General features: G+C 37.1%; 3 protein-coding genes and 1 long non-coding RNA gene across 6 annotated transcripts; 2 read left to right on the forward strand and 2 right to left on the reverse strand.

Moving 5' to 3' along the window:
* Positions 1-752: 752 nt before the first annotated feature.
* si:ch211-243a20.4 lies at positions 753-4,226 on the forward strand. The gene is made up of 6 exons (XM_041984336.1): positions 753-936; positions 1,368-1,637; positions 3,046-3,167; positions 3,387-3,500; positions 3,625-3,738; positions 3,828-4,226. The coding sequence occupies exons 1-6, from the start codon at positions 843-845 to the stop codon at positions 3,879-3,881; spliced, it is 768 nt and encodes a 255-aa protein (XP_041840270.1). The 5' UTR covers positions 753-842; the 3' UTR covers positions 3,882-4,226.
* Positions 4,227-4,331: 105 nt separating this feature from the next.
* On the forward strand, positions 4,332-14,974 carry f8a (coagulation factor VIII associated). The gene is made up of 12 exons (XM_041984335.1): positions 4,332-4,453; positions 4,896-4,942; positions 6,421-6,493; positions 11,123-11,282; positions 11,421-11,489; positions 11,603-11,723; positions 11,813-11,905; positions 12,191-12,255; positions 13,426-13,507; positions 13,676-13,722; positions 14,065-14,120; positions 14,212-14,974. The coding sequence occupies exons 1-12, from the start codon at positions 4,395-4,397 to the stop codon at positions 14,291-14,293; spliced, it is 954 nt and encodes a 317-aa protein (XP_041840269.1). The 5' UTR covers positions 4,332-4,394; the 3' UTR covers positions 14,294-14,974.
* On the reverse strand, positions 5,446-6,838 carry LOC121639128. The gene is made up of 2 exons (XR_006010130.1): positions 6,689-6,838; positions 5,446-5,879 (listed from the first exon to the last, which is right to left on the reverse strand). It is a non-coding gene; the product is annotated as an uncharacterized LOC121639128 (long non-coding RNA).
* Positions 14,975-15,288: 314 nt separating the features above from the next.
* On the reverse strand, positions 15,289-21,382 carry emp1 (epithelial membrane protein 1). Of its 3 annotated transcripts, none has more exons than XM_041984343.1 (5): positions 21,273-21,382; positions 20,389-20,472; positions 19,837-19,936; positions 19,501-19,641; positions 15,289-16,635 (listed from the first exon to the last, which is right to left on the reverse strand). In XM_041984343.1, exons 2-5 carry the CDS (start codon positions 20,461-20,463, stop codon positions 16,475-16,477), a joined length of 477 nt encoding a protein of 158 aa, XP_041840277.1. In that variant the 5' UTR covers positions 20,464-20,472; positions 21,273-21,382; the 3' UTR covers positions 15,289-16,474. The 3 variants fall into 3 exon arrangements, with proteins under 3 accessions (XP_041840277.1, XP_041840278.1, XP_041840276.1); XM_041984344.1 differs by having other exon boundaries at positions 20,389-20,469; positions 21,273-21,373; XM_041984342.1 differs by lacking the exon at positions 21,273-21,382 and adding an exon at positions 20,810-20,905 and having other exon boundaries at positions 20,389-20,469.
* Between the last annotated feature and the right edge of the window lie 787 nt (positions 21,383-22,169).

Below are 22,169 nucleotides of genomic sequence, written 5' to 3' on the forward strand. Positions count from 1 at the left end.
GACTGGCATCCAGATGTTATTCCAGCTCTCTGTGTGTTTTCATGCTGCAACAGCAGTGAGGTCAGAGTTGGCCTGTGCATATGGCCAGAAAAAAAAGCATGAAAAAAGTCAAATGGAGAAGGTGGAGAGAAGGCAGCAAGGAAATAAGACAAACAAATGGGTTTAAATAATAACAACAACTGCGTTTTACCATCTGTATGCCCCCCTGGCAGCATCAGTAGAGGCTTACTGCGGTGAGGGAGTCACCCCACCACCAGCAGCTGGTTTGCATTAACAACAGGCAATTTGTCACCTTCAGCAGAATTCCAACCACACATGCACACACACACACATGAGCACACACACACACACACACACACACACACACACACACACACACACACACATGCACAGTTTTTCAAGCCACAGGAGATGCACACTCGTGGCTCGCTCTGTTATTTCTCCAACACTGTCTCACTGTGGAGGAAAGCCAACACTGCACTTTGCTTCACCTCCAGAGGCTGACGAAACACCCACACAGCAACCAGAAACTCTCCTTTTTAACACAATACAGAGTGAGTTAAAGGCGGTGCGTCCTTGGGATTTTTTCTGGCCTTAATGTCAGCTGTCAGTTGTAAAGTTTTTTTGTGTGTGTGTTCTGGCCCCTTTAACATCCCCCTTGAGTCAGCTTCCAGAAAGAACAAAAAAGAAAAAAAGCTTAACATTTTGGGGAAGTATTGCTTTGCTACTGACAGGAAATGTAACGTTGTGGTTTATTTACCAAGACAAAGTGAGATTAGCTATACAGAGAAGGTTCATCAAAGACGGCTGTAAACGCTCCCAACTAATGCCAAGAGGGCATCATGGAAGCTCAACACCTCCGCCCTCTTTCCTTAATGTTGACTTTGATACTTGTATTTTTCCTCTCTTCTGTTTGCACAGGAATGGATAAAGCGAGTAAGTCATCTAAGCTTTGATCTGATTAACTTATTTATCAGTAAAATTGTGAACTTCTGTCATTAGTCCAAGTTTTTGTGGTCTTAAATATACATTTCTGTAGCATCACAGAAACAGCAATTACCTTTTTTAAAGTCTTGTTCTTCTGTAGTTTATTAAGTTAGCCAATGGTCTGGTCCATATTCTGCAATTGTTACATAGTAGTTAAAAAAATGTTTGCTTGAGGTTTTCATTTAGTTTTTATTTTCACTTTCTAGTAATACAAAGACAAAATACAAAGACAAATATTAATTTAACATACTGGATCCAGTTTATGTGGTATTTTATGCCCAAAAATTACTTAAGCAATTTATCAAAGTTACCAGATTATCAGTTATTGATCTTCTCATTATTCAGCTCTAAAATTAATTCCTATTGTGTTTCCTTTGCAGACATAAAACTGGAGAGCAAAGTTTTTGTGGCCTTCAAAGGCAAAGATCTCAGTATTGGATGTGAGATTAAGAAACCAGCAAATGAAACCAAAAGCCAACTGAAGTGCTTCAATTCCCACAATATAGAAATACACTCAGTAGACATAACTGCCCAAGGTCTTCAACCAGGTACCGAAACCCGGAATCTGCACCTGAAGAAACTGAATGATTCTGGAAAATACTACTGCAGATATAAACAATCCCAAGCTTACTGGTTTCTACGTGTGAGAAGTGAGTATATAAAGAAAAAAAGGGCAGGTATTTATTACGACGGTGTTGGGACTAAACAAAAGCTGAACTGGGATGTTTGTGATGTTTCATCTCTGATTTTAAGATAAAAGTTATATCAAGGCTTGAATTTCCTATAAGAACTTTTACATATAAGAAGTCTGGGATTATGTAATCTCTAACGCCTGACTGTTAAAAAGGATAGGAATGGGTTAAAAAAAAAATCCATTTTAAATGAAATGCACTATAGAGAAACTTTGTTTAACTGCAGGTGCAATTGGCCAAAAAATAAATAAAGAGTCAGTTTATGTTTGCAATAGTACAAGATTTCTGTCAGATTGAGCCTTTTAGTATTTTCCTCATAATCTCAAATAAGTACAGCAAGGTACTGCAAGCAGGCCAGTTCAGTACCTATAACCTTTTTATTCCATGTCTTTGTGATGCGTGCAGAATGTGTTGTAGTGTTTTGTTGAAAAAATGCATAATTGTCTCTAAAAAAGTGTAGTCGTGTTGCAATGATTGGATTGCTTAATCATTTATTGATATCATGCATTTGCAGAGAGGGAAGAAAATAAAGAACCCATCCAATCTTTCTCTTGGGGATTTTTAAACATTAAATTTATTTTGTCAAGCATTCATTGACGAACGAACTAATGATCCTATGACCATCTTTAATTCTCATAAATAACCAAACATGCTCACTGTTTTTGTACTAAATTGTGATTAAAATTAATTGCTGGTATCCATTTGAAAAAATAAACAAAAAACAAAAACAAAAACAAAAGAATATGTATAATATATATATTTTTATTTAAAACCCTCTTCATTTCCATCCCATCTTTTTATGTAGAACATGTTGCAGGCCTCAAAAGCAGGAAATATTATGACATTAATGAAAGAAGTAATGGCAAAAGATATAAATTTCTGTGGTTCATATATAGTCTGCAGCTAAATAAAAGTCACGGTAAATGTAAGATTCCCTGATTGTATTGTTTCAAACTTGCACTTTCATTCTTATCCCAGCTTTTTCTGATTTGATGTTGTAGTTTGTAAATGTTGGTAAGCCCCACAAATATAATGCAATGACTTACTAGTCAGTCATGTTAACCAGTTAAACTGATTTTTTTTAAACGTTATACAGCTTTCTCAGTCTTTTGCTGCCTGTTTTTTTTTTTAAGTGTATTGCCGACCTTACATTTAACATATTGACCACTTTCCCTTCCTTTTGGTGCCGTTCTGGTTCCTCAGGTGGGAAAACAACACAAAATCTATCAGAGTTTTATAAGAGAGGGCGCCAGGCTTGATCCTGAATAATTTTCCTGTCAGATGAGGAATCTGTTGTTAAAACCTTTGCCTTTTGGTCATGCTGCATTACAGAACAGACTAACACTGACTGATGTGTGTTTTCCAGCTGAAGGCTACAAACATGTGGAGCCATGGGGCTACAAAGAGTTTAGCATAGTGGCTGTTGTAACTGGTGGGCTGCTAATCTTCAGTGTGGTTGGCTCAGTCTATGTCTTCAGAGGACATTGGGTAAGATGTGTACTGATCCAAAGTTAAGAAACAGCATGTTTCAAACCGCTGTCCTGACTTCTTCTGTCATGTCATGAGAGATGTGGCAAAACACACAGTTACTGATCAGTTTCTGAAGTCCACATTTTTAAATGCTTGTTACTAAATTAAAAGAAAAACAACAAAATAGTCAAGAAAGCATCTAACGCTTGTCTAACATTATCGTATTGTTTTTTTTAGAAAGAGAGAATAACTGCTTGTGGTGAAGCTGACAGAAAAGAAAAAAGGAAACACACTGAGACGGAGGAAGACAACATGGATGTGATGGCAGCTCAGTCTACTTCCTTCTATGCTGTAAACTCCTTTGTACTCATCAGCATGCTTGATAGACAATTTTTATTTCAATAGATTTGACCATCTACATTTATTACCTTTTTTTAAAACAGTTCTTGGGCACTGACATGAAATTTTCTCTTAGAGTCTAGAGCCTCGGCCCAGATCCATTTATGATGTGCTGGACCACTCAGCTCCTAGAATAGAGCCAAAAGACCCAAAAAAACCTAATTCCAAGAAAACGGGGCTCTCAGAAAAGGTTGGTAAACCTTGTATGTCTATCCACAGCTTATATTCTAATATACTATCAAGATAAAACATGTAACTACTAACTTTTTTTTTCTGTAGGTGAAGGAAACTCCAGATGAAGGCGTGTTTGAGTCTGTTTATGAAAATGTTTAAATATTTTTTTTTATCTAGTTATAATGTTCATATTAGTAATCAGGATCTGATAACTTGACTTTTTGTTGTCATTACCATAAAATGTAGGCATACAATATCCTCATACAGTATGTATTTACACTACTGTACATTAAACCACTGGATTAAATAAACGTTACCGAATCATTGTCAGAGTGACATTATTTTAATACTCTATAGTTATAGTTGAGGTATTCTGTACACATTTGTGATGTTTAATGTACTGTTAAATAATGTGTTGGATAAACTGGCTCGCAATAGGTTTTAAGTCTACAATGCAAACATCGAGATGCTTTTAAATGAATGTACTGGTCTAAGATGTCAAATAAAATGTTATATCTGAGAAATAGTATGTGTTTCAATAATTACCATATTTGGATTCCCTTTCTGTAACTAACCAATGACATTGTGGGGTTTAGTTTCCATCAGCCAATCTCAACGCTGCTCTCAGTAGCACTTCCTGGTTTGGTTTGGTTTGTTTTTGCTGTATTGATCATGGCTGCTGAAGGAGATTTTCTGGCGAGATACAGAGCTGTGTCAAATAAACTGAAAAAGTGAGCGAGCCTTTTGAGTTGCACTGTGAATATTTTGTTTCAATCAGAAAGAAAAAATGACTATCAGGAGTAACGTAGCGTTTTTAGCACTTTGGCTAAGTGGTTCCTGCTTCAGCTAGCGGCAATAGACCAAGCTAGGGCTCTTCGGTTGTTATTGTCATTACTGTCATTGTTAAAAACGTTAATGTGTCCTATCTATATGAGCTTGTCATGCGGTGTCTAATACAAATATGTTGGTTATATTTATTTTTTAGTCCAAACACTTGATTAATCACAAGAACCCTTATTTGTCTAATGTTAGCCGTTAGCTGTCTTGGAAACAAGAGAAGCTCAGCTCTCTGTTCAGCTCTTGTTTAGCTATGTAACGTGTAATTACATCAACTTGCTAACAAGCTGACTGCTGTATTTAAGAAATTAACAGCGTTTTGTTTCATGTTTACAGACGGTTTCTCCGGAAACCCAATGTAGCAGAGGCGAGTGAGCAGTTTGGTAAGTGGCTTACAGTTTGTCTGCACTGCAGCCATGATGACATCATTGCATTTGTTAACCAGGCACGCGCTGGTGGACCAGACAAGTTTTGTGGTAAAGGGGTATTTTCTAGTGGCAATAAGGTGTCCAAAATCGCATAAATGTGACACAAAACCTAAATCAAAAGAGACAGCTTTCAGAGATGCTTCAAACAACTGCAGTGAGACGTAAATTGTTGCAAAATTTCAACTAAACAACATCAAAACTGCTTCAGTGACATTGGAATTTTTTCAGTGATGATAAATTGAATAAAAACAGACATGAGATGCAAAACCACAGATATAAAACTTCCTCTCATGAGACATTTATCAACTACAGATATCCACACTGATCAAAAAGTGACACTAAATGTGTTTTAGAAAGCAAACAAAGAAAGACGAAGAAAAAAAAAACAGCTATATTTTAAATAGGATATTTAATAATGAGAATAAACGCAAAATGACCACACAGTAGATGTTATGTGCATTGTTTTTTTTTTTTGTTGTTGTTTTTTGTTTTTAAGAAAGACTTAAATCCACAACTTATTTTGGCATGGTTTGAGATACAAGACTTCTTTTTTCAGTATAAATAAAGGGGTCCTGGCAAAAAAAAAATAAACGCTAGTATTGTTATACACAATGCCAATGCAATATCTGCAAAATGCATGTATTTGTACAAATATGCAATATTTGTAGAATGTGTGTTGCACCTTTTCCCTCAGAACTTGATGGGTCCACCAGGCCGTGCCTGGCTAACACATGCAGTGATGTCATCATAACCAGACTTGGTTGTTGGAGCACTTTTCTTTATCTGTTGTCAAACAAACAACTTTGTTGTGAAACATAAATATAAACTTATGTGAAGAATCAAGAGAAAAATGGCAGCTGTATTAACTTTATCTATCCATCTCTCTCTCTCTCTCTCTCGCTCTCTCTCGCTCTCTCTCTCTCTCTCTATATATATATATATATATATATATATATATATATATATATATATATATATATAAAGGAGGTGTACATGAATGCACCATGAAATTTGCTGTTTTAATGTGGAAAGAAATCAGTAAAGATTTAAGAATTTACATGATGTTCTTTAAATACACCTTAGAAGTACTGTCATGTACAGCTTTTCAAAAGTATTTAGCTTTAATTTCAGTCCACTACATTTGTAGTTTGTACATAATGATTACTTAAACTTCTATCTTAATGATTGTGGCTATATTTAGATTAAAAACATAAATCTGTGAAGTTTAATTTATGTGTACTTAACTTTTTATTGAAAAAAATTTGGGCACATTTGGCAAAATTGTCAATAGTTAGAAGTCATAAGTTGCTCACAAGCACAAGGAAATCAGTTGTGCTTGCATCTTGTTGAAAAATATTAAAAAGTCTGTATTTCACCCAGTCCTAGTTTTACTGTTGGTCTGCTTAAACTCATTTAATTTTGCTTGATTCCAGGCCAGTTGGCAAAGGAGCTGAAGCAGCAGGACTGCCTTCAGTATGCTGCCTTCTGTAACCTGGCCATGGCTCGGTGAGTGGACACTGTCTTTTAGACTTATTCTTTTACTTGTCATGGAAAGTACTCAAGGTACTTTACACTGCCAATTATGTTAATTTATTTCCACACTTATTCATACTACCTTTCTTTTTTGTTTTATTGAATTAATTTTTCCATAATTTATGCTCATACATCAGTGAGCATGTTGGCTGCTGGCAACCATCCAACATATATATATATATATATATATATATAGTAAACAAACATAACGTTATGACACACTAAGTGATGATGATGTTCTGAATAGATTTTGACTATTTCATGCCGGAGATGATTTAAAGTTAAAAATGAATTTTTCAAAAAAAAAAAAAAAATACGAGACAATTTCGTACCATTAAAGTTGATTTAAAAAATTTAAAAACTGTTTGCCTACAAAAGCAGCTGTCAGAGTGATCAAGGCTTATTGTCTCAAAAACAAAGTTAATGCTCTGCAAAGAAAACAAATCACCAGTAATCACCCCGAGCTTAATGCTCATTGCATGTGTTTCAGTACAAGTTGCTGCTTTGTATGCCTTTGTTTTGACCCGTATGTTATTTTCCATCTGCTAATCATTACTGTGGATACATTGAGATCCATGTTGTATTGATAGCAACACAAACAACACAGTGATTTCCACGGCATCATGTTTGCATCGTGTCCTGCTTCCTGTGTGCTTTAGACACCTTCCTAACTATAGCACTTCTAGCAGAAAATCTCCCACTGTGACGTGCGTGCATGACTATGTTGATTGCCTGTAGTCAAGCATGTGAGCATCCTGAACAGCTGGGAGCCAAATCAAAAAGATTTTTTCAACTGTTTTTGCTACTCTCAGCAGAAACTCCAGCCTTGCAGTCTCCATACTGGATGGGGATGCAGCTTCTCAGTACACTCTGTTTTACCCCCCTAAGGGTCTGACTATACTCCTGCAGCCTTTGCAAACTCACATTTTCGTGTTATATGGGTTGTATCTTGGGGGTAAAATCAGAAATATGGAGTTCAACTCCAGCTAACTTTCAACCAATCAGCATTCAACCAAGGCATTTCATGACCCCAGAGGGCGATGTGTTGTTAGGTTTTTGGAGGCTTGCATGTCTGTCTAAATTATAAATGATATCCATCTGCAGGGATAGATATATAGAATAAGCTTTACAATGCGATAAAGACAGAATGACATACTTTTTTTGGTCAGATTGTTTAATTAGATGTACTTTGCCAAAGGCTTGACAGACTCCTCTTTGGTGCTTTAGACGTAGAAAAAGGGTTTTTGAGACAGTACCTGGTGAAATCATCATTAATTCCTGTGATTTTTTTGTGTCTGCCTCAAGGTTATTATAGTTAACGAAAACTAACGAAAAAACGAAAACTAAAATTAAAAAAACATTCTCGTTAACTGAAATAAAAATAAAAACGAGAGTTTTTAAAGAAACGAAAACTAACTGAAATTGTATTGTGTGTTTACAAAACGAACTAAAACGAACTAAAATTAAAGCAAAAATGTCCTTCGTTTTAGTTTTTTGTAAATTTATTTCATACATAAGGCTTTGGGGTTGATATGAAATCTATTTACTTCACTCTGCCGTCGTACGGCCGTGACGTCACGTGTCAACAGCTTGTCCGCCCGCGCCGGCTAGCGTGATGCTACGGAGAAAGTTAGGAGAAAGCGAGGAGAGTCCTATTTGGGATTTCTTTCGTTATGACCATGTCAAAGATAAAGTGTCTTGTAGAAGAAGCAGGTGGTACAATATGTGGAAGGAAAAACCACGAATCTGAAAATCCATTTGAAAAGCTGCACATGAAGGTTAACCAGGAGTACCTGGACCAGGTAGCCTTTCTGCCCCCCTCCACGGATTGATAAGCTTCAGCCAGGCCAAGCAGCATGGGGAGGGAACGTGAGTCACAGACACACTCTCAGTTACACACACACAGAGTCTCGCACACGCACACACATACGCAAACAGACCTACACATACAGTCACACACAAAATCTTAAAAAGCTGAATTTGAGAGGCTTAAATTAGTTTTTGGATAGTAGGTTATGTATGTTTAGCATAGAAGGAAAGGCAGTTTATTTGTATAGCACATTTCATGTACAGGACAATTCAAAGTGCTTTACATAAAACAAAAGTATTAAAGATATTAAGAAATAGTAAAAGGCAGCAGCACATAGCAAGAATCACAATAAAATCATAAATTACATTAAAATTATTAAAAGCAAGATGAGTTAAAAAGCTAACGTGCAGATTTCATGCATAGGTGCATGAGAAAAGAAATGTTTTTAACCTGGATTTAAAAATGTCTACATTTGGGGAAAGTTTAATCTCCACTGGCAGTTTGTTCCATTTGTTTGCAGCATAACAGCTAAATGCTGCTTCTCCATGTTTAGTCTGGACTCTGGTCTGGACTAGTTGACCAGAGTCTTTGGATCTAAGAGCTCTGCTAGGTTTATATTCTCTGAACATATCACAGATGTATTCTGGGCCTAAACCATTCTGGGATTTGTAAATGATCAGAAGGGTTTTAAAATCTATTCTGTGACTGACTGGAAGCCAGTGTAAAGATTTCAAAACTGGTGTGATGTGTTCAGATCTCTTAGTTCTGGTTAAAACTCTAGCAGCAGCGTTCTGGATGAGCTGCAGATGTTTAATGCTCTTTTTAGGAAGTCCTGTTAAAAGACCATTACAGTAATCCAGCCTACTGGAGATGAATGCATGGATGAGTTTCTCTTGGTCTTTCTGGGAAACTACGTTTTTAATTCTGAAAAGAAAAGAAAAGCACATCAGCATCCAGCTGAGATATATCAGTATCTTAACCAGCTGCTGGCTCTGTGTTCTACCAGACACGTTCACTTTCAGTGTCTAAAATATTCACAGCTTTATCATGTCCAGTATAACATGTGAGGTCCTGTACTGTTAAACAGATACAGTGATTTGTACTAAAGTTGCTGCACCTCTAGTTCAATTCTTTATGTAGTTAATTGTGAATTGTTTCATCTGAATGAATCAAACCTCTGGTCTAGAGTTTGTTGGATTGTTGAGGTTGTTCATGATTAGTCAGATTTATCTCCTTTAGACTCCTGGCTGCCAAGGACTGTGAATTGTCTCTTGAATGGATTCATGTTATGTTGATGTGTGTCTTTAGTATGTTGGTTATGTTGATTTTTACCTAGCACACTATCTCAGAAGCAGCATTTCACACATTTTTTTTTTTTTACTTAAGGCTACTGTCTTATGGGCTGTTGTCTTTGATTTGTCGTTGGCTGTTCATGTTTTCCTCCTGATACAGTTTTTAAAAAGTGTATCTTAAGTTTTTATTATACAGTGCTTATTCTGATTATTTTGAATTTTGCACCTGGAAAATACTCTAATTTAGAAAAAACAAACAAAAAACTAAAACTAACACTAAAACTAATAAAGACTAAACTAAAACTAAGCATTTTTAAAAAACGAAAACTAAGAAAAACTAGAAAATATGTTCTAAAAACTAATTAAAACTAACTGAATTTGAAAATAAAAAGTCAAAACGAAATAAAAACTAAAACTAATAAAAAATCCAAAACTATTATAACCTTGGTCTGCCTTCATCTGCCACGTGCTTTCACACCACACACTCACACTCTTTGTCTATTGTAGCTTCAGATCTCATGTCAGGCGCTTGAAATCCAACGATCATTATCCGCTACTAGTCAGAACAGCTTAATTTTTCCAGTTTTTTTTTTTTCTTCTTTTTTTAATTCAAGCAGTTTAAGTCCAGTAAGTGGCTTGATATGGTACAAAGATGAGTGGGGAACTGCCAGAGGTTACCATGCAACCCTGCATAAAAGCAATGTTGGTACCATACCCTTGGGAGCATTATTTATTTACATAGTTGTGCAGAGCATAATGTGTTGTGGAAAAGACACCATTATAATGCATATATTTGTAGGTCTTCCCCATAGAAAAACGACAGTCAAGGTGTCAGGGAGTACAGACTCTTGCACCATCAGAAGTTACTCAGAAACTGGGGACACTCTCACTGGACCAGTTTCTGTTAAAGACAAAATGCTGGAAGTGTGTTCAACTGTTATCTGCCAACTGTGGCTACTTTGTTGAGTAAAAAGTTTAGAAAACATTTTTATTTGTAAATGGATTCTATGATTTCTTTGTTTATTTCAATTATTTATTTGTTCTATGCTTTTATTTGTGGGTACAATGAACAGGAGCTGCTTGAATTTCAATATAATAACAACTAGAGTGAAGCTTACTGTGGCATTTATCTCATCCTTCTCCCACCTCTGTTCCTTCTTTTATGTATTTATTTTATAGATGATATGTGTCTGATCTAAGTAAGGCTTGATAATTAAACTGTTTTCTCAGCTTTTGAGGGATAACTTGACACTAACACAAGCCCCAAACTTCAGAGTTGTTCTTTTGGCTGACTGTGAGCTGATCCCCGAGGTCTTGCTCCAAATACTTTGTGGAAAATGTTGACAAAATACTGGAGAAACCGGTCGACACTCCTTTCATTTGCTTTTGTCCATGTAGCGTAGAGTCAGGCCTTCACATTGTGAGTTGGACTCGAGTATTCCTAATAAGAACCGTGATGTGCATGTTGTTGTTACACATTCCCAATGTCTTTGACTGCAGGTGTGAGCAGACTCTCTTCAATGCTCCTGGAGAAGCTCTGGCATTAACCGATGCTGCACGCCTCTTTCTCTCATCTGAGAAAGAGAACAAAGCCCTGCAGGCGCCGGGCTTTGATGAGCACCTCCAAGCTGCACTGAACTGCTACAGCTTCGCTGTCAAGGTATGCTCAACAGTTTACAGTGCTCCAAAATATCTGGAATTTTCAAGGTGGAGTATCAGAACAGACCAGGTCTGCAGAAGAGATTCTGGACTACATTCCTGCATTGTGACTGAATGCTGATTTGCAAATGCTTTGCAGGTGTACATTGAGATGAACCAGCCCGTGATGGCAGCCAGCCTGTGTTTGGAACTTGGCAATGCGCTCAAGGTTGAATCAAAGCTTCAAGCTGTCCCATAAGATAAATGATGCACATTTATTTGGCTTGATGTTCACAGCATATAATGCAAATGATGTTTAATCTCATTTTCCTACTGCAACAGGAAATGAACAGACCTGGGGAGGCAATAGTGCACTATCAGAGGGCTGCAGAGTTACAGACACAGACTCCAACTGAAGCTCTGCTGTCGATGGGAGAAATGGCCACATGTAAAATTCTCACCCGTGGGTTCAGTCAGTCTGCTTGGATGTTGCTGCTGCATGTTTTACGTGCATGCGTGATTTGACATTGCATACCTCTTGTCTCATTGCAGGCGATTACGACGGTGCTTTGTCAGTGTTCACCGAGATGCAACTGGTGTGTCAGGAGAGAGGACTGCAGCTCCCAGGCACCACCACACCTGTTGGTGAGCGTCTGATGCAAGCTTCGTCTGCAGCATGCTCTCATGTAGACACAGTCCTCAGTGATTAAAACTTACAAACAGAATAAGTTTGCAATAAGTACCTCAGAGGTGACAAAGCAAACACTGGTACTTGAGTTGGCTTCTATTTGGCTGCAGTTTGAGATTTGTGTATTTAGATTTTAGTGCTTCCTACACACTGGATCTTCCAAACCCAGATTACATTACAACTGTTGCCTTTTTACATTGACTAAACATGAAAAACTGAGGTGTCTTCTTTTGTCATGAAAGGTGCTTTTCTGGACATTGTGGCCAAATGTGAGATATCCAGAGTGTTACTGCTGATGTTGCTTGAGGTAAGCATGTAGAAAATTACAATTTTTTTCTTATATTAAGACAACAGCACTGTAATAAAAATGTTATTTAATTTGATGTGTGAAACAAACCAGTGTTTGTTCACTTTGTGAAGCGGTATTGCAGGATTTTATAAGTTTTTACCTCAGATATGCAGCAGCAGCAATGCTTCAGTGTCAAACATTCATCAGCTGGCCACATGGGGAACTGTCCAATTAAAAACAAGGCAACGCCTCCACATTATCTCCTTTAGGTTAAAGGTGTAAGTTCTTAGTTTTTTAGACATTGCTACTGTTTTTTTTTCTGTTATTTTGCTCCCAAATCGGCAGAACTATTAGAAAAAGTCTGCGTTATGGAAAAGGTCACAAATAATCTGTGTCCTACACCAGTGCTTAATCAGAGTCTCTGAATCAAGCTTGTGAAGGACATAGGGGACAAATGTACATTTGACACAGGAAGAGGAAAGAGGTTAGATTTGTTCAGATAATATAACAGTGTCATTGTGATCTAATTTAAGATCATCTTTAGTTTTTAGTTTCAGTTCAACCTCCTATAGACTATTTCAACAGAGTTTTTAGCGTTTTAAATTCCTTCCAGCCCTAGAATATTTGTTTTGGACAGATTGTAGTTGGAGGATGGAAGGTCAGAGGGCAGGAATGGGCAACAGAGATGGTGAGAGGATTTAATTTTATATTAAAAACGTGATCTGTGAATTAAAAAATTAAATATAATTAATTTTATTGTACTTTTGTTCTGATTTGAGTTGCTTGTTTGTGCCATTTTACTGTCTCATTAACTAGCATATTTATTTATCTTATTGTTGTTCTGATTTAATGCTATAATACCTTCTGAAATCTTTTTAACTTTCTATTTTCTGGTCAGAATTCATCTGTTCTGTTATTTCTCAGCAGTGATTTGCTAATTGAATGTCAATGTATGTAAAACATGTTTATTCACTTATGTGGATTATGTGATTATAATAATATTTACCAGTCAGGTTTAAGTTTCTGTACTTTTTTCTTTTTTTCTTTTAATTTAAGAGTGATGCATCCTTCTGGTGTGTTTTATATACATTTTTTTAATAGATCTTCCTATAATGTCGTTGTGGGGCATTCATTCACGGCTGAATTATTGGTGCAGAAACATTCCAGTGTTTGCTATTTTCTGTGCAGCCCCCGCCTCAGAAGTTGCTACCTGAACACGCTCAGACCCTGGAGAGATACGCATGGGAGTCCTTTGACCCTCACAGCCAAGGTAGATGCTCCTCTGTATTTAACTTTTAGAGGGAAAAAGCAGAGAAATAAAAAATGAACCTTGCTTTTTCTTTTTTTTTCTTTTTTTTCCTGTTTCACTGAGAGTTCAGAACAAGGCTCATGAATCAAACGAGTGATGTAAATAATGTCAACGTATCCTCTCCCACAGTGAACTTCCTGCCGGAGAACGTCTTCCTGCTCCTGCAGTCTGTCGTGGTGAGTTTTATGAGCAACATACTGGTTCAAGGATTTCCCTGACTTCCGGCTTTATGCAAAAAAACAAAGTAGATAATTTTCTATCCCTCACTTGACAGTGATAAATGTGTCTTGTCTTCTATTCTTTTCTAGCTGCAGCTTGTCCCTCTTTCAGTGTCTTGTAATTGATTTTAAACTTTTGAGTTTGGTTAGTTTATAACACACAAAACAAACCGTTTTGTCTTCATTGTGCACTCTTAAATTCTTGTTACTAGAGAATCAGCAGTGAGAAGACTGAGACTTTTATTTAAACTTGTAGTTGTTTTTATTAGAGCAGCGCATAACTGAAGGTGTGCTCTGCAGATGGCGTGTCAGGAGAAAGATACCGAGTCCCTAAAGTCTCTCCAGACAGAGCTGTGGTAAGCGTACAGTGTTCATTTCCAATATCTGGAGGAGCATTTTTTGGTTTATTTATCTATTTTGTGTGTGTGCGGCTCTCTCCCTCTGCAGGCCGTTTCTGACAGCTGAACAGAATCATCTTCTCCATCTGGTGGTTCAGGAGCGAATCACACCGTCTGGTCAAGGCATTTAGGCGAGTCCGGCTCTTACTCACTTCCTGTGGGATCAATATTTTTATATCATGGAACATTCCTGTTTCTGACTGGGTCTGTTGTAAGGCCTGGAGAGGGGTTGTTTTCAAGACTTTGCTGATGTAACTTACACTTGTACAAAACTGTCCTTATTGAGTCTTTGAGATTTGGAAATCTGATGACATGGAAGCAGCATTTTCATAATGATGTGTTCATTTGTAAAAGTCTGGCCTCTTTTTTGTACAAGACTTAACTGAAAGCTATAAAACAGGACAATGTCTTATATTTGTTATGTAAAAGTCTGCTGAATTGACTTTATTTCCAGTGGTTTAACAGTTTAATCACAACCATTCTTGGGTTTTAATTCATTTTATTAGTAAATGACATGGCTTGAATTCCATTAAAATTACAGACAAACCTTTTATTGAATATCTCCATTATATAGTGAAATATAAAACCACTCCTATATCCCTGGATCAGTTAATTTTCACTTGTACAGATGTACGTTTCTTAGGATAGCAGCCAACTACACACACAACATCAAACATGGTTTACACACAAAAAAAAAACACTCAATACAAAATGCTACAAAAATATAAAATGGTTACATTGTACATAGCTAGATACAATATACTTGAGTTGTAAAATAATGATAAATGAATAAAACTAATTGTACTGTGACACAAGCTTTGTGTTTCCTGACTGTTTAATGCTCTGTAACAGGACTGATGTAGTTGCCAAGACGACAACTATCTGCTGAGAGTAAAGGACTTTCTCACATAACGGCTCAAAAAGTAGTTATAAAATTTGACTTTTTAGACGCCAAGCAGATGAGACGATTGATACCAGCCTAGTTTCTGCTAAATGAGACGCTACACCCAGCTGCCAGATCACAGTAACGTAGGGCTGGGCGATAAAAAGGATTTGATTGATTCAACTTTGTTGTTTTATGGCAATTTGTTTTTATGAATGGATTATTTTTATTTTCATCTTTTTATTTTATCTCTTAGAGACAAGGTGTCGTCGGAAAACAAGTGGTAAAGTAAGCCAGTATAGTTATGCTAGCCTTCATTTCTGGCTGGAATTTAGCTCTGCGCTTCACTGCAGTGAGATGCTCCCTACGAGATGTATAAGACAGCAGCCCACAGTCCCGCTACGACGACCCACGTCCTAACGGTACATTTGGATGATGAAAAAAGGGCCCTGTGGAACGGTATCATGGGTGTGGTTGTGTTGCATATAGCTAATGATACAGAGCTCATTTATAGGGTGGAAAAGCCCATCTTTATTCACGTTAATTTTTTTTGTATACCCACAAGGAACATTTACATGCAAAAATGTGACGTTTAATGAAACTTTTCTCGGCGTTATACCAGTTCAAATAGGGTAAATTACTTTTGTATTTTTTATCATGCAGTGTTAGATTTATGTTTTAAAAGAATTTTATTTAAAAAAAATATGAAAAAAAGGGAAACTTCTTTCCAAGAGGTTCTAATTTTGTTTTTAAGTTAGTTTGAAGTTAAACATTATGAAGTAAAGCATGTATTTACAAAAACTAGCTTCCTGTAGCTCATAGTTTTACACATATTATGCCAAAATGATGTTGTTCACAATGGCAGGAACCCTGCGTATTGTTGTACAAGCTTGCATCAAAGCTGGTGTTAGTTGGACTTTAAGTTTGAGTAAACTCACAAAAGAAATGACCAAAAGTAGTAAAATTTCTTTTGCCTTTTTTCTGTCAATTGTAGGATGTTTTTAAGAAATTTTTTTTTTTTTAAAAATTGGAAATTGGATTCGGTGTGAAAAAGAGATTTTTTTGCCATATTGCCCAGCCCTAGAATAAAGCACCTCCTCTACACAAAAGTGGTATCAATCTTGCCATCTCTCAGCAAAACAGCAAGTAATATTTCTCAAATTATTGAAACATAATCATGTCTAGACTTCATTCTTCAAATCTTCATGTAACTAGACAATGGGAGTATATTTTAAGTATGACTATTTTGCACCCATGCAGTCCTATTCTAAAACTCATATTCAAAATATTAAAATGGCTCTTGTTAGCATTTCAACACTTTCCCATGTTCCTTAACTGTTGATGGTGTTAAAACCGTCTTTAAGATGTTTGAAGTAACCTTAGTTTTTCCATCTACAGAGGAACACGACTCCTAATCCTTTTCACCTTCTCACTCGCTCTTCTTTCTCAGGACGAGGTAGGTGATCGCTAAGAGGAAGGTGAGAACAAAAGAGATCCATGCCAGGATGTAGGAGTGCCCGTACCCGCCTTGTTTTTCATTGGTGTGAAGCTCAGCTGTGTAGATTGAAGCTGCTGTCATTATACACAGACCTGCAGGAGAGAACAGGGGGAATACACCAAGACAATGCAATTAAAAAAATCAAATTTCCTCTTATTAGAAGGATTATAAGGCTCACAAGGAACACATGCCTAAAGCTTCCACTGTATTAAAAAAAAGAGCGACTGCTTCACATTGTTCTTTTTTGCCATGACATAAACTCATGACAGCACACGTCAAAAAAGCCGCTGTACTTTGTGTAAACTTCTCACACAGCAGCATCTTCACTGGTCCGTCATTAAAACCAGTGTTTTTCCTCTGCTGAGGTGAGACACAAGGCTTTCTTCACAACTACAAAAACTACCAAACCGAATTTTATTTGGATTTGGATCCCAGTTATCTACGAGTGCTTTTTACATCACCTGTTGCCAGGGAAACGTGTTGCTGTGCTACAGTATTAACGACAGCTGTGCAGGTTCCAGACTGCTGCTATCCACTGGCTCCAAATATTTAACTTAATGATATGAAATGCATGAAAAAAACAAGATAATATAATAAGGAACAGATTGTTTGGAAGGTAAGAGGACAAATAGTGTTAAAATCACTTTGTAAACATCATTTGAAGTTACAGCCACCTCAAAAACTAATAAATCTGTTGTGCATTTCTACATCCTACTCCCAGCCAAGGACTAGACGTGACGTTCATGAACAAATCGATTCTTTTGAAAGGCTCTTTTAAATAAACGATGGGAACCGATTCACAGCTGTGAGCCGTTCATTTGTGAGCCATTCTTTTTATATACAACTTTTCCACACTGCCTTCATCACATTTGTGACATCATAGAAGTCTAATGTCCAACACACTACATTCATATGAAGCATCTATGGGTAGAGAGTATTGTTCGGAAACAAACGCTGAGTTCTATCCAAAACTTTTACTAGAATTTGCACTGACTGCTCAGGTTTATCCTTTGTTTTTATCTATATTTTTCCTATATTTTTTTTTTCCTCTTGTATACTAGATTTTGTATAGGTACATATTTTGATTGTCATTCTTATATATTGTGAAATTTCGTAGGATATTATAAGAACGAGCCAGTCTTTTGAATGGCTCTTTGAAAGGAACGACTCCTCAAGATCTGGCTCCCTTCAAAGAACCATAAATCCCATCTCTACCAAGGACAAAGATCCAGCTTCCTCATCTTTATCTCCACCAACTTACAACTATAAACCATGCTGCGTTCACTGTACCTTGGAAGTAGGAAGTCGAAACGCTTTTGTTCTTAATCTTTGCTTGGCTCTCTCATCAGCAGCTAAGGGCTCGCTTAAGAAATGAATGAACTAATAATGCTCAAATTCACCTTTTTACATTTTACATCCAGATTAGGAACCCTGATGTCTAATTGGTGTTATTTAATTTTTCCCAGTCAGAAGCTGGAAATTGAGATTTTGAAATTTTGAAAAAAAAAACTCGGATAAAAGCAGCTTAGTTCTTGACCTCAGATGCTAAAAACGTAGAAATTGGACTTACGGTGAAGCTCAGGGCTGACAGAGCCGATATGTGACAGAAGAATGTGAAGCATGACTTTGAGCTTTAAAGTGTTTGAACAGCCAGGGCCAGTTCAACACACTCGCAACAAGTTTGTGCCTAAAAAAGGAATCGTAATCAATATCTTGCAGATGAGTTGTTTTTTCTTTGCTTTGTTTTTTTTTAATCAGTTTTTGTGAGGTAGTCTGAGCTTGGTGTGTGCCAGTGTGAGCTCTTAGGTAATTTATACAGTACCAACATGCTTTAAGCTTTACTAAATGTAATTTGTGTTTTTAGTGCCAAATTTATTTTGCATGGTAGCTTGAAACTGTAGAACAGATCTCATATACAAGAGAAAGGAAATGTGGAGCTGCTCTCTTCAGATTACAAGGCTGTATCTCAGTGGTACTTTCAACAAAAAGCATTTCATCAAGTCCTCAAGTTACATCACCTTGTGAAAAAAGGCACAAAGTGTCTTTTTTTTAAGGTGTTGACTGTGAATCAGTTTCCTTACATTAACCAATTATAGTCCTACTCTCTCTAATTAAATTCCTACAAAATGAGTAGAATGAACATGACTAATCTGAGAACTTTAAAGCAAAAATGCTAAACATTTGCTAACTTCAGCACCTGTAACAACTACAGCTTGTAGTCCTAACTGAAGCTACATGCTCCGATTGTTCTCTCCCTGCAAACTGACTGGCAGCTTTTACAACTACCATTGATTTGCAGTCACCTAAAATAAACAGGAAAGACAAGTAAAATCATGAGATTTTAATTTGTGCATTTGAAAAGAATTTAAGCAAAAACTTGCAGGATTTTAAACCTCAATAAGTTTAAAAAGAAATGACAAATTTCTTTTACACCATCATGTACATAAATCTCTTTGGAATGGGCATCACTTTACATTTGCATCTTTACAATAACTTTTTACTCCCCCCTCCCTCTCTGAGAGAAACAAGTTTTATGTTCAGAACATTCAGATCAAATTCTTTATCTGCACAGAGATATGAGTCTTTAGCTGTTTCAACTTTCTGCATCCTCACTGACCCTGCAGCAGAAGAGTCTTTGGGCTTATTCTCTTAATTCAGGATAAAAGCCTGGTGAAGGTGAGGGAGTGTTGAAGATTTTAATATTGTTGTCTTCCTTTTTTTAAGAATCACATAAAACCCTTATTTTTCTATGCTCCACGAGTTGGGTCGTAAGACAAATGCTGAGGTCATACGGCGCTGTTAATCTCACTTAATCAAACATTTAGTGCACATCCCTCCATAAAATAATAAGAATAATAATAATAATAAATATGCAGGTCTCAGCAATAAAGAGCAAGAAGCTAAATCAATAATTCCTGTGCATGCACATCATACGTATCAGACTTCAGGTTACTTACAGGAGATTGTCTGTAAAATGCCCGTGAAGGTGAACCTCTGGCCTTTGGGTAGGGTAAACAGCTGAGCCAGAAACACAAACAAGGCCAGGATGGCAAAAACACAGGCCAGCACTGAAGTGGCCTGCACCGACTGGAGGAACTCTGCAGCAGCAGGATGACAAAACCAGCAAGTGGTGAGTTAAAGTTCAACAATAACACAGACACAAGGAAAGCTGACTTTGCAGCCATGTTTTCTTTAAATGACATATTTTTACAGCTATTTACAGATCCATCAATACCATTTAATATCATATTACTGACACTAGGCAATATTTCTCTTTCATGTGTCTTTGTTACCTTCTGGGTAGTCTTTCAGGTTGAAGTAATGCCAGTCTGAGTTTGCCAACTCCCACCGGCCCCACAAGTCTGTTGACACAGAATCTGTGATCCACCAGGCCTGAAGAGAGGGAAAATGCTGATTAGAAAAATATCAAGAAGGGCATAAATACTTTAGCAATATTTTGTGAGTTTTTGCAGATTTAATGTCAGCAAATGTTTATACTTTATTTCCTCACAGTGCTGTCATCCCTGTGTGTATTTATACATAGTATGAATGTGTATCAGGGCAGGCGCAGCAATTCACCACCTTTTCCACATACTTATTATTCTGTAAGCATAGCTGAACCAGTTTTGTGGCAGTTTGAAGATTTGCAGCTCTGTGGGTGGCAAAAACCTATTTTGGCATATATCTCCTGGGTATTTTCTTCGTGGTTTACATGCAGGCTTGACTGAGCAGTTTCATGTGTTTGTTTTTTTAACTAAAACAAGCTGTTGGCTGACATCTGTGCTCCTATATAAAGCCAGGCTATAGGCTTTACTTAGATAAGACAACAAGTAATGACTTCTTACATTATCGATTGTGGCCACCAGCAGCAGGATGATGGTGGTAATGTGCAGAGCAACGATTCCTGCCAACACCAACATTGTGGTCTTCTGAAAAGAGATAACATGAAAAATGCGGAAGGATGCGCATCATTATTTATTTTCCAGGCTGCAGACTTATTGCGTCAGTTATCACAGTTATTAACATAAAAGTTTCACGCAGAAAGAGGGTGAGAAAAACGGACAGAGGGGAGAAGGGGGTCGTTGTATGCAGGTCCAAACTCGCCCCCTGAAGTCTCACAGCTTTTTTTTTTTTTTTTTTTTTTTTAATAACGCACATCTGGATTCAGACACTCTGCTCGCATCAAAACCTTTCATTCTTACAATGTTTTCCCTGGAATTAAGCGACTCGGGTTTATTTGCGTCTATTTAACCCCTTAAAACCGACCCTTGTCGGCTCTACTTTTTCAGCGCTTTCGCTTGTTTCCGTGGACAAGAAAGGCGCATTTGTTTGGCGGCGTTTGAGCATTCCCAAATGGATGTCGCTCCGTTTCTCTCTCTCTCTCTCTCTCTCTCTCACACACACACACACACACACACACACACACACACACACACAGTCAACAACTTTGAAAAGAGCGCGAGAGTGCAACAACTTAACACGCAAATTTCCAACCTAAATATCCAGCTGGGCCTACAAAACTGCGCACTTTTTTGCACCTCGGTCATTTATTATAAAAGAAAAAAGTCCAACTTCTAAAATTAACGTATCACATAATATATATACTTATAGGCTGCTTTAAAGCACTTAAAGTAACTTTTTGCACGTAAATTAAATGTAAAAGATTTTTACAGTTTACGGTGCGTCGGTCGGAAGTAAATAAAAATGTGAACAAGGTGAAAAACGTTACCTGAAAGCGCTTTAATCACACGGAGTTAGTCGGGAATGTGTAGCTGTGTAGACCCACCCAGTCTCTAATTCCCAGCACACACATCTCCCTGTTTTCTTACTCTCTTTCCTCTCAGTAAGCCCCACCCTGAAAGTTTCAAAAGTTTTTTTTCTTCTTTTTTCCTCCCTTCCTTCACTTTATGAGGAAACGGCTTCAGTTTGTGAGAGGATAGCACACCTAAATGAGACCATTTAAATAAGTCTAGATTTTAGGGAATAAAAAACTGTTTATTACAACTAACTGAATAAAATCATTTTATGTAAAAGGAAAAAACCAATAATTGTTTGTTTTAATAAGCAACTGTTTAGGCTACTCAGGATGGTCCTGCATTGTATGGCATTAATCACTCCTGCATAAACACTTGTTCTTAACTGAGAGATGAAAACTTATTTTGAGCCACATCGCAATCTGTTTTGTCAGCATTCTTGGACAATTAATTTTGTACCACTGGTTTGATGACTTTTACATCCTCTTCATAAAATGTAAACAGATTGGACAGATCCATCATCAGAATCAGAAATACTTTATTAATCCCAGAGGAAAATTGCTGCATTGCAGTGCTCCTTAAAACTGTGTGAAAAAAAATAGAAAAATGAAAATCCAACTGGCTTTACAGATCATGTTACTGACTCTTTTGGTGTCAGCCACCTTCAATCTGCTGCCCCAGTACACAACTGCATAAATAAGGGCACTGGTCACCACAGACTCATAAAACATCCTCGTCCAGCAGAATGCCGAAGGACCTCAGCTGCCTCAGTTATAGAGACTGCTCTAACCTTTCCTATATATGGTGTATATATATATATATACTACTCCAGTGTCCACATTCAGACCAGCAGTGGGTAAAGTAATGCATGA

The sequence above is a fragment of the Melanotaenia boesemani genome, chromosome 4, assembly GCF_017639745.1.
Source record: "Melanotaenia boesemani isolate fMelBoe1 chromosome 4, fMelBoe1.pri, whole genome shotgun sequence".
Taxonomy (NCBI): Eukaryota; Metazoa; Chordata; class Actinopteri; order Atheriniformes; family Melanotaeniidae; genus Melanotaenia; species Melanotaenia boesemani.

Coding starts and splice junctions, on each gene's coding strand:
- emp1 (XM_041984342.1), bottom strand. CDS start 20,890: ATGCTCAAACGCCGCCAAACAAATGCGCCTTTCTTGTCCACGGAAACA. Junction 20,470..20,809: donor AAAAAGTAGAGCCGACAAGG/GTCGGTTTTAAG, acceptor TCTTTTCAGAAG/ACCACAATGTTGGTGTTGGC. Junction 16,636..19,500: donor CATTTTACAGACAATCTCCT/GTAAGTAACCTG, acceptor TCTCTCCTGCAG/GTCTGTGTATAATGACAGCA.
- si:ch211-243a20.4 (XM_041984336.1), top strand. CDS start 843: ATGGAAGCTCAACACCTCCGCCCTCTTTCCTTAATGTTGACTTTGATA. Junction 937..1,367: donor CACAGGAATGGATAAAGCGA/GTAAGTCATCTA, acceptor TTTCCTTTGCAG/ACATAAAACTGGAGAGCAAA. Junction 1,638..3,045: donor CTGGTTTCTACGTGTGAGAA/GTGAGTATATAA, acceptor TGTGTTTTCCAG/CTGAAGGCTACAAACATGTG.
- f8a (XM_041984335.1), top strand. CDS start 4,395: ATGGCTGCTGAAGGAGATTTTCTGGCGAGATACAGAGCTGTGTCAAAT. Junction 4,943..6,420: donor AGAGGCGAGTGAGCAGTTTG/GTAAGTGGCTTA, acceptor GCTTGATTCCAG/GCCAGTTGGCAAAGGAGCTG. Junction 11,906..12,190: donor AGGCACCACCACACCTGTTG/GTGAGCGTCTGA, acceptor TTGTCATGAAAG/GTGCTTTTCTGGACATTGTG.